Genomic DNA, 17,451 nt, shown 5'->3' with positions numbered 1-17,451 from the left:
TCGACAATATGGTGGTCACATCCGCAAGATATTCATCGACAAAATGGTGGTCACATACGCTAGATATTCATTGACATAATTGTGGCCACATACGCTAGATATTCATCGACAATATGGTGGTCACATCCGCAAGATATTCATCGATAAAATGGTGGTCACATACGCTAGATATTCATCGACATATTGGTGGTCACATACGCTTGATATTCATCGACATAATGGTGGCCACATACGCTACATATTCATCGGTTTAATGGTGGCCACATACGTTCGATATTCATCGACATGCTGGTGGTCAAATACGCTAGATACTCATCGACATGATGGTGGTTACATACGCTAGATATTCATCGACATAATGTTGGTCACATACGCTAGATATTCATCGACATAATGGTGGCCACATACGCTAGATATTCATCGACATAATGGTGGTCACATACGCTAGATATTCATCGACATAAAAGTGGTCACATACGCTAGACATTCATCAACAACATGGCTATAAAGGGTTGGTAATATCAAGACAATATCCTTATAACAGAGATTACAGAAAAAAAAGATAGTATTCAAATAATGTTTATTTAATACCAAGTCGGACTACGGTACACAAATTATCATGTGACTTTCAAAACAATCATCAACAAGGACATTGGATTAATATTTTCGATCAATAACTTTGTGCATAAACTCAACATTTAATAACGGTAGACATTGTTTATGTTGAGTGGTTATGTCTTTGTGAATATTGCATTATTATGGGCTTTCATGGTTGTAAAAGTGTTTTATATCACTGGATGTAAGCTCCTTTTGGAGGTTTCGGTACTTCTTCAGGGTCAAGGCCGTTTTGCTTCATCTCGATGGCAATTTCAAATAAATAATCATAACACTCGCACCTGAAATTAATAAAAGATATAAACATAAATTTATTAAAGAGAAACGAAAAAGGGCATGCTTTAATTGTTGTACATTTGTCATTTTGGGGCCTTTTATAGCTGACTATGCGGTATGGGCTGTGCTCATTGTTGAAGGCCGTACGGTAACCAATAGTTGTTTATTTCTGTGTCATTTTGGTCTCTTATGGATAGTTGTCTCATCGGCAATCATACCACATCTTCTTTTTATATGTATTATTTTCTGAAAGAAAAGAAAGGCAACTAAGAAAAACATTTTTTTTTCAAAATGGCTGGATCCGCGCCTGAGATTAAGGTTATATAATGGTAACCGTTTTGTAACAAGTGTCTTGTTATTTTTGATATTATCATGATTATGCAACAAAAAAAACCTTCATCTTTTAATGTATTGTTGTAATAAACTTATTCTGGAATAATCGGACGGAAAATTTCATACAGCAATAATACGTCTGGTCTAAAAGAATCGTATATAACAAAATATATACTAGTCAGACAAATGGCTACTAGTCCGAACTTTTCATTACAAAACTCGGAAACCAATTAGTTTTTATATTTTATATAAGTTTTTCTCAGGTTTCTGACGGTTGCATGTTTTGTCCATGATTATTATATATTAAGTAGTTTTTTTCGATGCAAAAAAAAAAATAAAATTGTAACAGTCCATACATATTATAACATCTGCCATAAAATATAGAATGGCACAGACTTATACCTGCATGTGTGTATGTATGTATCTGAGAAAGGTAAAACAACAGGTTAGCCTCACAAGTTGCAGACAGGTATATAAAGTCTACATTACACAATTATTCGGGTATTACACAAGAAACGTATGCCAAACCAAATTATCAATACTTGTTATAATCATCCCGTGTACAATGTTATTTCCAGAGTTTTAAAGTAATCTATTAGATAATATGTTTTAATTGGCCCTAATATGCTAAAATCAGCATGACTAATATGTATTGAAAAGGTCCTGTCATACGGACCAGCTGTACCTACTTCCCGTCATACGGACTGGCCATACGCACACGCTGTATCTACTTCCTGTCATACGAACTGGCCATACGGACCAGTTGTATCTGCTTCCTGTCATACGGACTGGCCATACTGACCAGCTTCATCTACTTCCCGTCATACGGACTGGCCATAGCGTAAGACCTTATCGACCCTTTACCAGCCGATCTGAACCGACAGAGTTATCGACCCTGATTGTGACTTGTATAGCTGCGTTTAGTGAGCTTTACTGATCTGATATTCTATTTAATTTCACGGATTCGTACGGCGCCAAAATAGTATATGTTTTTTCTTTGCTTTTTGGTTGCTGTCTTTGATTGTATGTATCAAAATTGATTACGAAGCCTGATCGAAGCCCTTTTCAAAACATACATAGTCTTGGCTTTCTCCCATGTTGGTCCCCAAACATAAACTCCATGACGACGAACAAGTACAGCACAGGATTCTGGATATTCTTCCATTGCCAAGGCCATTCTTTTCTGTAAAATATAAAAAGCTAAAAATGTGCAACTAAATTTTTTTTTAGGGAAATTACGTCAATCTATACGTGTCTACATGCACTCTAAAGGTACAGCTTTGGTTGCCTTATATGGTAGACTCACGCTAGCATGCTCTAATGGAGGGTGTCGTAGATTAGATTAGATACTCAATCGGGTCAATAATTCATCAATTTGAAATTAGGTAGTTGGTTCTCAACTAGCACGCGGTATTTAGATGAAGTAGCAAAGACTTATAGGCTTGAAGACAAAATATAGAACACGTTAGCATGACAGAAAGGAGAAGAAAGTAGACAATACCTTGTGAACTAGCTAGCACATTAAAAATATGACTTATCGTGTTGGTCTGGTATAATGTAGGAATCGTTATCTTATCAAACCATCACATTATCGTTATGAAATGCATATGATATTTGCCGCTGGACGTTTAAACCAATCCCTTCATTATTCATTTCTATAAACAGAACGAGATTTTTATTGTAGATATTTGTTGGAAATTTTAAGTTGAAAGTGGAAATATTGAGCTAAACATAGAATGATCTAATCTATCAGTTCAGGATTTAAATAGAAAAACATTCGTCATGTTGTGGCTTTGTATACGTTGCTATCCGGTATTGGTTTTGCTCGTTGTTGACGACCGTATGGTGATGTACCGGTACTGTGCTTTGTATACCTTGCTATGCGGTATTGATTTTGCTCGTTGTTGACGACCGTATGGTGATGTACCGGTACTGTGCTTTGTATACCTTGCTATGCGGTATTGATTTTGCTCGTTGTTGACGACCGTATGGTGATGTACCGGTACTGTACTTTGTATACCTTGCTATGCGGTATTGATTTTGCTCGTTGTTGACGCCCGTATGGTGATGTACCGGTACTGTACTTTGTATACCTTGCTAGGCGGTATTGATTTTGCTCGTTGTTGACGCCCGTATGGTGATGTACCGGTACTGTACTTTGTATACCTTGCTAGGCGGTATTGATTTTGCTCGTTGTTGACGACCGTATGGTGATGTACCGGTACTGTACTTTGTATACCTTGCTAGGCGGTATTGATTTTGCTCGTTGTTGACGCCCGTATGGTGATGTACCGGTACTGTGCTTTGTATACCTTGCTATGCGGTATTGATTTTGCTCGTTGTTGACGACCGTATGGTGATGTACCGGTACTGTGCTTTGTATACCTTGCTATGCGGTATTGATTTTGCTCGTTGTTGACGACCGTATGGTGATGTACCGGTACTGTACTTTGTATACCTTGCTAGGCGGTATTGATTTTGCTCGTTGTTGACGCCCGTATGGTGATGTACCGGTACTGTACTTTGTATACCTTGCTAGGCGGTATTGATTTTGCTCGTTGTTGACGCCCGTATGGTGATGTACCGGTTCTGTGCTTTGTATACCTTGCTATGCGGTATTGATTTTGCTCGTTGTTGACGACCGTATGGTGATGTACCGGTACTGTGCTTTGTATACCTTGCTATGCGGTATTGATTTTGCTCGTTGTTGACGACCGTATGGTGATGTACCGGTACTGTACTTTGTATACCTTGCTAGGCGGTATTGATTTTGCTCGTTGTTGACGCCCGTATGGTGATGTACCGGTACTGTGCTTTGTATACCTTGCTAGGCGGTATTGATTTTGCTCGTTGTTGACGACCGTATGGTGATGTACCGGTACTGTGCTTTGTATACCTTGCTAGGCGGTATTGATTTTGCTCGTTGTTGACGACCGTATGGTGATGTACCGGTACTGTGCTTTGTATACCTTGCTATGCGGTATTGATTTTGCTCGTTGTTGACGACCGTATGGTGATGTACCGGTACTGTGCTTTGTATACCTTGCTATGCGGTATTGATTTTGCTCGTTGTTGACGACCGTATGGTGATGTACCGGTACTGTGCTTTGTATACCTTGCTATGCGGTATTGATTTTGCTCGTTGTTGATGACCGTATGGTGATGTACCGGTACTGTGCTTTGTATACCTTGCTATGCGGTATTGATTTTGCTCGTTGTTGACGACCGTATGGTGATGTACCGGTACTGTGCTTTGTATACCTTGCTATGCGGTATTGATTTTGCTCGTTGTTGATGACCGTATGGTGATGTACCGGTACTGTGCTTTGTATACCTTGCTATGCGGTATTGATTTTGCTCGTTGTTGACGACCGTATGTTGGGATTAGACAGATGAACAACAGTACAAAACATAACAAAGACAACTAAAGAATGAGCAACACGAACCCCACAAAACAATCGATGGGTGATATCAGGTGCTCCGGAAGGGTAAGCAGATCCTTCTTCACATTTGGCGCCCGTCGTGTTTCTCATGCAAGTACAAATTTGATGTAAATCGGCGGACTTGTATGTCGGACAATGCATGCACAGCTGGAGACATACACTCATTGTGTCAATTCACCCGGATTAGCATCGTTTCTAGTTTTATCGATTCAATGCAAGTTTCTTTTACTTGGTTTGTTAATTATATGTTTGAATTGGACTTCAGAGGTTTGAAAATCGGTTTACAATTAATTTACCTTTAGATCTTTTTCTTCTGGTGTATTTTCAACAATAGGCACGATCAATTCATCATCATATTTGTAGTTACCGCCTGAAAACAAATCAAATTAAACGAAAATTAAAACACTATAACAACGTAACAACAACAAAATCAGAACAAGCTTGACATTAGGATAAAGATTTATGTGAACTGTTTACTTATATGTTAGCAAAGCACAAGGTCGTGCGTTTCTAGGACTGTTTATGGCGTGTTTACACTAAATCCGTTGGATGTGTAATGATTGATACTTTAGTCTGAGCGTATATGATTTATTTATTAGATGTAATTGGCTTTGAACTAGCGTTCTCTAACTGCAAGTACTCTTATTTCGGTGCTTTGTTTCTATTGTTTTTATGTTGTTTGTTTTGTGCCTCGTACCGATCTTTTGAGTTAAGCCAATTTCCACTGATTTTTATAGTTTGTTCTAATGTTGTTCTGTTACACCACTGTCCCAAGTTAGGGGAGGGTTGAGCGCCCACAAACATTTTAACCCTGCCACTAGCCTGTCTTGATTTCAGTGATTGTCGATGGTTCATGTCTGTCATATTTGTTTTTCGTGAATTGTTTTGTTATAAGTTAGGCCGTTGGTTTTCTCGTTTGAATAGGTTAACACTTTTCATGTCGGGGCCTTTTATAGCCGACTATACGGAATGGTTTTTTTCTCATTGTTGAAGGCCGTACGGTTGACTATAATTGCTTATTACTCCTCATTTGATCTCTTTTGGATAGTTGTCTCATTGGAAATAATACCACATCTCATTATCTTTATATTGACGCATTAGAATGTAAAAATATTACTTAATTCAGTTAAGGGAGCTAGCTATTACCATTTGATTTTTATGGGGCTAGGATGAAAAATGTTGTCCTGCATTTTTTTTAGTTGTAATCTCTGTCCTGCCTTTTTATTTTTCACTCTATTTGGTCCTGCCTTTTTTTTTATTAGTTTATCCTGACTTTTTTTACATAAATTGTCATCCTGCCTTTTTTTTTGCCAAGTTGCTCATCCTGCCGTTTTTTTACTCAAAACTCCTGTCCTGCCTTTTTTTTTTAAACTTGATCCTAGCCCCTCCCCCCATCCCCAATAAAAATCAAATGGTAGCTCCGTTAATGTATCATTGACTTGTATTTATGATTGATTGACGTTTGTTTGTTCGTCATCATGCGACAGATTTTGATGATATTGAAGACGAAAACCAATTTTACAATTAAGGAATTTTGTAGGCTTTGGAAGGTTGGTTGAATCAGATGTTAGCCAGGAAAACTTAACTGTTATGACAATAGTTTCACATTAGTTTGGATAATAAAAAGAACTTTAAAATATTTTATTTATGAGTATTTATAGAGGTTTCTTTGTATATATAATTTAAGTTAAGTAAATTAAGCTATTTCCCAATATTCCTAGGAGTACTGAATTCTGAAAAAAAATACGTCAGTCAAATTTGTTTTTCGTAAATTGATTTTTTTTAATTTTAGGCGGTCAGTTTTCTCTTTTGAATTGTTTCACATGTTTCATGTTGGAGCCTTTTATGGTTGATTATACGGTATGGGTTTTTCTCATTGTTGAAATTTAAGGCCGTGTGGTGGCATATACTTGCTTATATCAACTAGATAGGTGTCTCATTGGCAATCATGCCATATCTCCTTATTTTGATAATCAGTGATGGCGTATGCGATGTTAAAACGTTGGTTCGTAAAACAGATAGCACGAGTCCGTAAGATAGATGATATCTAATTTAAGTGCGTACTTGCGGTTACAAACAATTACATTTTTGTATTAATCACAAACCTGAGTTATGCTTCTGTATTCCTTTGATCATTTCTTGATGAGTTATTCTAAATTCTGTCCCAGGATACAAAAGTGTTGCCATGACAGCATGCTTTGAATGCGTATGTATTACAGCCCCGGCCTCTTTAAAAAAAAACAGTATTCTGCCGTTAGAAAAATGTTCAACAGCAGCCTTGTTTTTTTTTTTTGTTATTTGGGGAAGGGGAATCTATTATAGCTATTACATTTGCATGTAATAATTGTACCTTATAGTTATGTTAAATTGTATGTATGTTCTCTTTAGCTATGTACAAAATGTAACTGTAGTTTTATGAGAAATAAACTCATTCCTTCGTAGCTGCTATAATGGATGCAATTTCACTTGAATATTTCAACTTCAGGACACTGCTTACCTCTCATGGTAAAGGCATTCATGAACAATGGAGTACATTGACTTTTTCGTAATTTTTTGGACGGTGGCGGATGGCTGATATCTTCGCCATGTATTGTCTGAACAAATAAATCTTCCGGCTGTAAAGAAAATTAATTGAACCAAATAAGACAATACTGCAATAACAGTACAATTGGATCAACAGCTCTGGAATAGGAATTTTATAACATCACCGAAATAAGTTCTAGGAGTTTTGTAAAATCCTTAAAAAAAAGTTTAAAGTTAATATATTAAGAATGTATTTTACTAAATTTAGATAGACCATTGCATTTTTAAAATAGCATGGATGTCTAAATGTTCGACGATAGATTTTTGTTTAACGTCTTTAAAAGACTTCTGGGTTCATGTACTTTCAAATTTCAATATAAAACCGAGGGGGGAAAGGGGGGGGGGGGGGGTGTTGTGGTCACGGACATTGTTCTTTTCATTTAAAAATGCATTGATATTAACGAAATCGCAGTTATGTTATATGAGTTAATATATAGGGCAAACTTAATTGTTTTCTTATTAAGGAAGCATTATGCGATAGAATTCGTTAAAATTCAATGAGAAATTTGTTTTTTAATAATTACTTCCAAAATATCAAATAAAAACAGGGTGTCACGGGCCTTATCTTCTTGAAAAATCCTCAAAACATAAATTGTCTTATTAAATTCAGTATAATTGTCTGTCCTTTATTTCAAAAGGACTTTTCCGGAAATAAAAAAAACAAAACAATTAATGACGCTAAATGTTTTGATATTTTAAGTTTTATATTTCAAGTTTAGATGTTTGTGTTGTTTATCGAATGATACTTGGTAAAATATTTTTAAACCAAAAAAAAAGTATTTTTTGCAATATGCCCGGAAGGGATGCTCAGAAAAAGACATCCGATCTACCTTAAATATGCTTATTTCATAGACAATACCTGCATTTATCAAAATTTACTTTTTTGTTTGATTATGATCTAAAGAGGGGAGAAAATATAGAAAATGTTAGCTATTACCAAAGCAACTGAGGCATGACAAAATGGTCAAGGTGACCTAATTTGGCCTCTTTGGTTACCTATCAATTGAAAGGTCCAATACGAAATATTTTTGTCAATATAATCTGTTGTCTTTTATCTTTTTCTTTTAACTATATTTTTGTGAATAGAAACGACTTTTTTATAAGTAGTATATGTACGACCAAACTAGTTTGATTTTCTTATTACCTTGTTACTGATCAAACATGAAAAATCTACGATGCTAATACTTGACTTCTTTACAGAGGTTGAGTCAGAATAATGTGTTCGGATGAGGTGACATGTCTTCCTGTGGGCTTTTACCATGTGAACTAGAACGTTATTATTCCGACTCGGCGTGTCGGTCTTGCACAAACAGGGCTCATATTTACATCACATTATTATATTCTCGTCCTGATATGCATGTAATACTTGCCACTGGTATATATTGCCGAAACAAATCAACTTCTGACGCTTTGACTAGAGGTAAAGGGGAGGGTTGATATCATATTTAACCCCGTCGCATTTTTACGCCTGTCCAAGTCAGTTATTTCTAACGTTCGATAGATTAAATAGGACAAATTAACCTTAAATTTTCAGTTTAACTAGCGTAAAGCTTTTTTTCTTTCTTTTTTTCCAATAGATTATTCAATCAAAATGGGTGGATTTTTTTACAAATTCTCTGAAATAAATCAAATGTCTGTAAAAAAATCTAAATTATTACATTGATTTCGTAAAATCCATAGTCAAAATCATGGATTTTACAAAATCACCATAATCAGTTTAACAATTTTACAAAACAACTGAAATTTTAGGGATACAAAATTCCCAATGTTACAAATTCACTGTAGCATACATAAGTCAACTTATAGCGTGGCATACCATGTTCGGTAGGATTGTTGCTTATGTCGTAATAATGACAAGTTGTAGAGTTCATTAAAGGTCTATTTAGAAGGTTTTTTTGTTCACATAAAACACAAGAAATTTGAAGGGTTAAACAGAGATGTGAAAACGAATCATTACGCCATGTGATTGAACATCAGATTCTGAAAAATACTATTTGAAATTCATGTTCATACTATTTTTTTTTCAAGGGCCGTTTTGGCACTATCATGTGTTTTCCTATTTTTAACTTTTACTCCAAAAGATTGTCTATCGTCGATGGTTTTTAAAATTATAAAAACCATAAAATAAGTATAATACTACCTGAGCCAATGTAAGTAAGACAATTATTTAGTAAACGTATGCTTAAATGACCATGTAAACTTGAGAATGGAAATGGGGAATGTGTCAAAGAGACAACAACCCGACCAAAGAGTAGAAAACAGCCCAAGGCCACCAATGGGTCTTCAACACAGCGAGAAAATCCCGCAACCGGAGACGGGCTTCAGCTGGCCCCTAAACAAAGATGTGTACTAGTTCAGTGAAAATGAACGTCGCACTAAACTCCGAAATATATAAAATGTGCCTGTCCCAAGTCAGAGAACGCATCTATATTCATGTTTGTCATGTCCTTTTTCCATTATTTATTTGTTAACGACAGACCTTTAATAGTTTGTTAACCTCATTCACTTAGTTTATATATACCAGGGGCGTAGCTACCTTCTTAATGAAGTGGAGTCACAAACTAAAGGGCGAGGGGACTGGGGCCGCTTAAGGCTCCCAGTAAGTCCAGGGCAAAGCCCAAGTAGGGGGTAGGGAACGAAGCCCTCCTCCGGAAGCTCCGCATATATAGCATTTCAAAACAATAACAACCGTAATAAAACTTGTACATTTTTGTTGTGGTTTTTTGGTCATCTATTTGTTTAACTTCGAATGAAGACTAGACATTGCCGTTTGCGTTTTTTATACGCCGTGAGAGCTTTTAAAATCACGGAGATTTGTTCCACATGCTAGTTTTTGTATTGAGCAAAGTAGCTGTATAAAAAACAAACAATTAACATAAACACAATACTATATGTGGAGTTTCTGTTAGCATAAACACCATTGGATACCAAATACTTGGTGGACATATTCTCCAAAAGTATGCTTAACATATGTATTTAGATGTTTAAAACATTTGTGGGTAAACTCTACAAGAGAGAGAAAAAGGAATTTCTAATTTTACGCAGTTAGGAATTCTCGAAGTTGAAATTAATGAACTTTTTCAGAGGGAATGGTACTTTATATTGACCACGATCTTTTTCATGGTCTGAATTTAGTGTCAGACTCGGACAGAGAATTCATTATAAAATCGAATGACCAAATAGTCCAGTAAACGAGTTAGAATTAACAATTTATTTGAATGCTTTTACAATCAACCATTCGTATTACTGGCCATATAGACACCGACATATGTCGAATTACGAATCTATATACAAGATGCTTCTTTTGTAAAATAAATAAAAACGTAATACATGTACTTGAAAATGTGTACTTTTTTATAACAGCAGTTCCAACTTCTCATCTACTAGTATACGGTAACTATTGATTGATTGAATGGTTATTAATGTCCGGTAACAAATATTACATGCACACCAGGACGAGAATCCGTTGACGTGATGTGAAAATTAACTATTCGTGTTGTCAAGACCTACATACTTAGTAAATTTTGAACTAGTTCACAAGGTAACAGTCATTATTCCCGGATCGAAACGAGTTGAAGAGTCTTCGTTCTAGTAAGATGTGAGCTTTGGGGCGAAGCAGAAAATCATAATGTTCAAGGTTTTTTTTGTTAACTCTAAAAGGATAATGCTTTTTTTGCCCTCAAGGCGAATATATACGTTATGGTGGTGGTACCGACAACTATGTAGCTGGTATTTTCTAAACAATGCCCGTAATATAAAAAGTTCCGCTACGTTTACACCAGTTGTATGTATACATGTCTTACGGGATTAAAAATTTCGCTGCATGTGTATTCCTCTGGCTTTTATTCTATTCAATTCCTATATATATGTTAACTTTGTCCCTATCTCTCTTTCTGTTTTTTTTTTTGTTTTGTTTTTTTTGTGAAAACGACGAGGATGCACGTGCTGTCGTGCCTCCGGGTAGCTACGCCCCTGTATAATACAGCTTGACATTTGTATAAATACCTATTGTTGATAATCGCCCGGTGACATGTATATGTCATCAGGATTCTTATCTCGTTGGTCATTGTCTCATTATTAAATTCAAATTTTCTAATAATTGCAATAGTTTTGAACTCAGGACTGCTGTATTTAAATAATTATACATATATTTACATGAATTCGTTCTTTCTGTACACCCGACGGAGCTATATATATTTCTTCACTGAAAATAAAATGAACAGTTTTGTACTTTTCGTAGAATGATAGATTTGATTTTGATTTTTGGTGTTTAACGCCACTTTTAAGCACCGCTTTTGGGCTATTTTGTGGCGGCCAATTTTTATTGGTGGAGGAAGCCGGAGTGCCCGGAGAAAACCACCGACCTTCGATAGGAAAACTGTCAATCCTAGTCAATTAAGATTGGAGTCGAGTGCACCCGCACGAGCGGAGTTTGAACTCACAACCTCAGTGTTGACTGGTTAGTGATTACAGTAGTAACTACTTAGACCACTCGGCCACCGAGGCCCCCTAGAATGATAGGAACAATGTACATGATTATCTAGTTTATATTAATTCCATTCAAATAGATTGAGTGTTGGTTGCTTAACGTCTAGTTGCAAATATTTCATGTATGTTCAGGACGAGAATAAACGAAGAATGAATACACTACGTATGTCTTATTATAGAGGTCGTCCGGAATGAAGGTCGGAAAATTTGGACTGCCACTGGAAAATGAGGGTACATTAGATAGGGACAGACATTAAGCATTGCAACAGCCCACCCACTGACTCTCTATTCAAATCGTAACTGTTATTAGAGTAAAACTGATGTAAAAGGGGAGCATTTTTCCTAGGCCAGGCTATGTTTGTTTCAAGATTATAAATGTATTATTATTTAGTTTTTTGAGCAAAGTATATAAAGTACGAACTTTTAATTGTGTCTTATAACCTCCATTTTCGAACCAAAGTTTCAGAATTAAAAAAAAACATGCATATCGACGCCATGCTCACGAGTAAGCAATTTTTTTTATTTCTACTACTAAGTATACTTTCTTAGCCTAGAAATATACCAAGATGTCAGAAACCATCGTAAGGTACTAAACACCGTTTTATATAAAACTGATATTCACTAAACTGGTATGGTATGATGCCTTACAACGGATTATGACGTATAAAACAATTTTCACATCATTTGAAAGTTTACATTCTAATTTAGCAATTACAACGTGCCCTCTTGTGGCATTAAAGTTTATTCCTGTTTTAGAGAGAATCAACATTTGGTTGTTATGTATTATTGCTCGTGACCAGTGTTTGTTGTTTCGTTTGTTTTTCTTGTGTACATGTATTAGCTGTCCGTTTTCAAAGTCTGGTTTCATATAATTGTTTTTCGGTATATGTAAACAAAAGCTGTTGTGTTGCCATTTCTTAATAAAAGGATCTGCACCAGCAAAACTGTGAAACCTGAGTTCGATGTACATGAATATACAAACCCTTGTTTGATACTGACACCCCCGCCAGTACCAGTAACCCATCCTAAATGATAAAACTGGTTACACAATTCTGGTATGAGATTACGTGGGTGGTCCTGTAAAATAATATTAAACTATATTTTTCTTGATTGAAATTGACATGGTACCGTATAGTTTATCTATTTATTCACTATATTCCAAACTTGTATATAGTCTCTTATATGACCCGAACAGTTGTACGTTTCCGAAACGTGCATGATTTTTTCACTGTAGTGTAAATGCATACGACAAAACAACAGCGATAAAAAAATATTTGCTCACATGGTTTAAACAATATTTTATTCAACACAGAAAATCTTGTGATATAAGTTCATAATATATACGTAGGACTCTAAAGTGCGATGGTACTCTAAAGTGCGATGGTCACGCTAAAGTGCGATGGTCTACGCTAAAGTGCGATGGTGTCAGACGCTAAAGTGCGATGGTTGTTTGTTTTTTTTTAAGTGCGATCAGATATCACGCTAAAGTCCGATGGTGTAACGGGAATGTGGTTCAGGCAATGGTTTTCTTTTACTGCTGAGTTCCTGTTACATTTTCGTTTATCGTTTTATTTATATATCAAGCCGTATTCTTTCTCTTTTGATTTATTTTACACTGGTCATTGTATAACCCTATATGGCTTGTTATGCGGCATGGGCCAAGGCTTTACGTTGACGGCCGTATGCTTATTAGTTGCATACATGCACGACATTTTGGGTTAGATGGATAGTTCATACTACATCTTCTTATTTTTATTTAAAGTACGATAGTTGTCCAAAAAGTGTAATGGTTATATTGCAGTATAGTTGGTATATCCGGAATTTAGTGGAAGTCGTTTTTGGTATATGTCATATTTGCTGTTGGTTTGTTGGTTTGTATATAAATCAGGTTGCTATTTTTCTCGTTTGAATTGTTTTACACTTGTTGTTTTGAGGCCCATTGTTCTTTATAGAATAATATGCTGTGTAAGACAATGCTCCGCGTTAAAGATCATACTTTAACCTAAAGTTGCATACATCAATAACATTAGGTCGTGGATAGAGAGTTGTCGTATTGTCAATCATATATTATGATGATATTTGTTCGTTAGGTTGCTGTCTAGTTGACGTATATTCATTATTTAACATAAATATCAAACCAAATTGTATTTTTTATAGAAATATTCAATAAGAAAGTAAAAAAGAAGACTTTTTTGGCACCTCAGCTGTTTTGTTTAAAGTTCTTTTTACAATTTTACAAATTAAGTTAACCTCTTCCAGCAACGACCAAAAATGTTCCAGATTGTGATCATTTGTTTCTCTCTTCTTTCTTTTCTTTTGAAAAAAAATCCTTAATCTGGACAAACATTCTCGTCATAATGCTGTCTAACGTTGCTAACGTTGATACCTTTGCGGAAAAACGCACGTAAGCGTGTTCAAATGAATAGCACAGACCATCGCACTTTAGCGTAGGCCATCGCACTTTAGCGTACCCATCGCGTTTTAGCGTCCCCATCGCACTTTAGAGTCCTACATATATATATAGTTTAAGGATTCAGAAAACTGTCTTCAGTGTATTTTATACCGACGAAGCAAAAGCGGTAAATTGAAATATTTTTTTGTTTGTTTGTTTGTTTTTTTTTAATATAAATAAAAAAGAATCAATTTACATTGTACGTGCTCAGAGCTCTGATACTTGCTTATTTGAGTTCGCTTTTAATAAAGAAAACCATACTATATCAGATACTATGTATAAACAAATAGGATCCTGAAACAAGTACTATTTTTTATCTTAATTAGTTTCCAAAATGTTAACTTACATGTGGGTAATTTTTATCCTTATTCTTCATCGTTGTCCAGTTGTATTGTGTAATATATTCCCACAGGTTATCATGCTTCACCTGCGTGCTTACCGTTTTCTTTATTTCATCTAACTCGAGGTTATGTAACGTATTTATAAGTACATTAAGGTCAAAGTGTAATTTCAAACCTGATACATATCATTCACGTTTTGTCAATACAATAATAAGAACAATAATGATAATAATAATTATGCTTATAAAAACAAAAATAAGTTAGTAATAATAATAATGGTGATAATAGTAAGAAGAAAAAGAAGAATATCAGCACTAATACAATTGATAAATTATAATAATAATAATAATAATAATAATAATAATAAAATAATAATAATAATAATAATAAAAATAATGGATATAAATTACGGTTGACAAAAGTTCTCAGTCATATCTGCGACTTTTCCCTCTAAATGAAATGCATGTTTTTAAGCCGCAGCCGGAGGCATGATATGACTCATTATGTCTTTGCATGCAGCGGAAAAAATGAGAAGGTAAGGGAGGCCGAGGCAGAGGAAAGCATGTGTTATCATTAGTTCTGCACTAAATCTCCAGATCTCAAATATTTAACAGTGATCATTTTTTGTAAACTTTTATTTCTTAACGACCCATCTCACACTCACTTGGCAATCACCATAGTCAGCCGAAAATTCAATAATAAAATTAATGTGTTTTATTTTCTCCCAAAAAATAGGTACTTGTGAGAGGCATGTGTTTTACTTCTTCTGCCATTTATACTTTTATTTAAAAACAAATCTTTAAACAACCTCCACCACAACCACTATCTGCAACTTATATGAAATATACCATTTGGCGATCATGTTACTTTTATCCGAGTATTTTATTTATTTATTTTTTCAAAATCATTGACTAAAGAAAACTGTTGTTCTGTGACTGTACTTGTATGATCATTCATAAACATTGTCCGATGTATTTAAAACTTTCACTTAGTAGAAGCACAACTGAACTACAACTTGCGACAAAATTTATATTCAACCGTTTCGGGAAAAAAAACCTGTAGTAAGTACAGTTGTTTTCATTGGAGTTCAGTATTTTTGTTAATATAAATAAGAAGATGTGGTATGAGTGCCAATGAGACAACTATTCATCCAAGTTACAATGTGTAAAAAGTAAACAATTATAGGTCACAATATGGCATTCAACACGAAGCCTTGGCTCACACCGAACAGCAAGCTATAAAGGGTCCCAAAATGACTAGGGTAAAACAATTCAAACAGAAAAACCAACGGTCTAATCTATATAAAAAACGAGAAATGAGAAACACATATGAACCACACCAACAAACGACAACCACTGAACAACAGGCTCCTACTTATTTTCTGTTAACGTAAAGCATCGGACGTCGAATCACTGTGATGTATATCTAATGTGGAAAGGAACATTACGACAGATTTAAACTGGATTATCTCTCCTTTAACAGAAGAAAAAAGTAGATTTGCTGGCATTACATAAGATATTTATTAGTATAAAATCCAAATAATAAGAATGCTACTAACCAACACAAAAACAAATATGTTACATTAACAAAAAGGGAAAACAAAGATATTTAATTATTAGTGTAAAATCCAAACAATAGGATTTCTACAAAGTAACACAAATAAACAATCAACATTAACAATATGTAATACTTACAAACTGAAAAAAAAGTAAATAAAAAATATATCTAAGTTTTTTTTTTTCTTGTTTATTTCTTCTTACTTTTCTTAAATGCAAGACAATATGTTTCTCAAATTAACATGAGACAGGAACCTGATGTTCAGTGGTTGTCGTTTGTTGATGTAGTTCACAAGTGTTTCTCGTTTCTCGTTTTTATATAGATTAGACCGTTGGTTTTCCTGTTTGAATGGTTTTACACTAGTCTTTTTGGGGGCCCTTTATAGCTTGCTGTTCAGTGTGAGCCAAGGCTCCGTGTGGAAGGCCGTACTTTGACCTATAATTGTTTACTTTTACAAATTGTGACTTGGATGGAGAGTTGTCTCATTGGCACTCATACCACATCTTCATATATCCATGAAAAATTATTTTATTTAGAACAATAAAACGTTCCATTATTCATTGTACCTGTATGTGAGAAGGGTCAGATCTTTTACTGATACCAGTTATGTAAAAGTTATGGCGCAAATCCGAGCGTCTCTAGTAGTAGTAAGATGATTAAATGTGTTATGTATGCTTATATAGTATGTAAGCTTTATTAGATCGGTTTGTACACGATAAAAGGTCATATACTGTCAAAGTGTCCACGGATATCAATTTACTATAATCATACCTTCTACACAACTTGCCAAAGAAGTAAAATTTATTAGTGCTTCGGTATTGACATATCTTTCTTAAATTTTCAGTTAAAATTAACAAAAAAGAAACTAAAGTTCCTGCTTACTTCAAATGACATTAACTGTTCTTTGTATGTCCCTTTTGGTTATACAGACTGAGAGGCGGATTTAGGGGGAGGAGACCCGGCCCCCCTTATGGAGCTACATATATGATTAATGCATAGACTTTTTACAAGTATAACTCCAAACGTTGGTTTGAAAAGGGCTCCCTTTTTCAATTACCTGAATGTATTTTTGTAGGTAAAAACTGAACTGAAGCATTTCAAACACACCAAATTAAAAACGTGTTATCTTAAGGAATTGATTAAATTCTTTTTTAACTTCATATTTTTGTTCTCTCCACCTTATTTTAATTTTGGAGTTAATTGCTTGTGTTTATAAGAAGAAGACAAATATATTAATTAATTAAAACAGAAAAATAATAATGTCAGTTACGAAATCCATATAATTTGCACTTATCACAACATTGAGTTCATGGTAACCTCGGACAGAACGGGCATACACAGAACAGGATGATCTAAACAATCA

General features: G+C 34.9%; 1 protein-coding gene across 1 annotated transcript; it reads right to left on the bottom strand.

Moving 5' to 3' along the window:
* Nucleotides 1–568: 568 nt before the first annotated feature.
* LOC127704467 (methylthioribulose-1-phosphate dehydratase-like) lies at nucleotides 569–14,644 on the bottom strand. The gene is made up of 8 exons (XM_052208554.1): nucleotides 14,537–14,644; nucleotides 12,721–12,815; nucleotides 11,406–11,454; nucleotides 7,165–7,282; nucleotides 6,773–6,895; nucleotides 4,964–5,037; nucleotides 2,301–2,407; nucleotides 569–896 (listed from the first exon to the last, which is right to left on the bottom strand). The coding sequence occupies exons 1-8, from the start codon at nucleotides 14,564–14,566 to the stop codon at nucleotides 791–793; spliced, it is 702 nt and encodes a 233-aa protein (XP_052064514.1). The 5' UTR covers nucleotides 14,567–14,644; the 3' UTR covers nucleotides 569–790.
* Nucleotides 14,645–17,451: the final 2,807 nt, after the last annotated feature.

This window comes from Mytilus californianus, unplaced genomic scaffold (genome assembly GCF_021869535.1).
Source record: "Mytilus californianus isolate M0D057914Y unplaced genomic scaffold, xbMytCali1.0.p SCAF_6, whole genome shotgun sequence".
NCBI classification, from domain to species: Eukaryota; Metazoa; Mollusca; class Bivalvia; order Mytilida; family Mytilidae; genus Mytilus; species Mytilus californianus.
Note: the sequence above shows the minus strand (reverse complement) of the source record. Positions and strands in the feature narration are given on the sequence as shown.

Excerpts from the sequence above, each read along its gene's own strand:
- LOC127704467 (XM_052208554.1), bottom strand. The coding sequence starts at position 14,566 with ATGAAGAATAAGGATAAAAATTACCCACAT. Across the intron at positions 6,896-7,164 it reads GAATGCCTTTACCATGAGAG|AGGCCGGGGCTGTAATACAT; the intron begins GTAAGCAGTGTC and ends TTTTTTTTAAAG. Across the intron at positions 897-2,300 it reads TGGGAGAAAGCCAAGACTAT|GTGCGAGTGTTATGATTATT; the intron begins GTATGTTTTGAA and ends TATTAATTTCAG.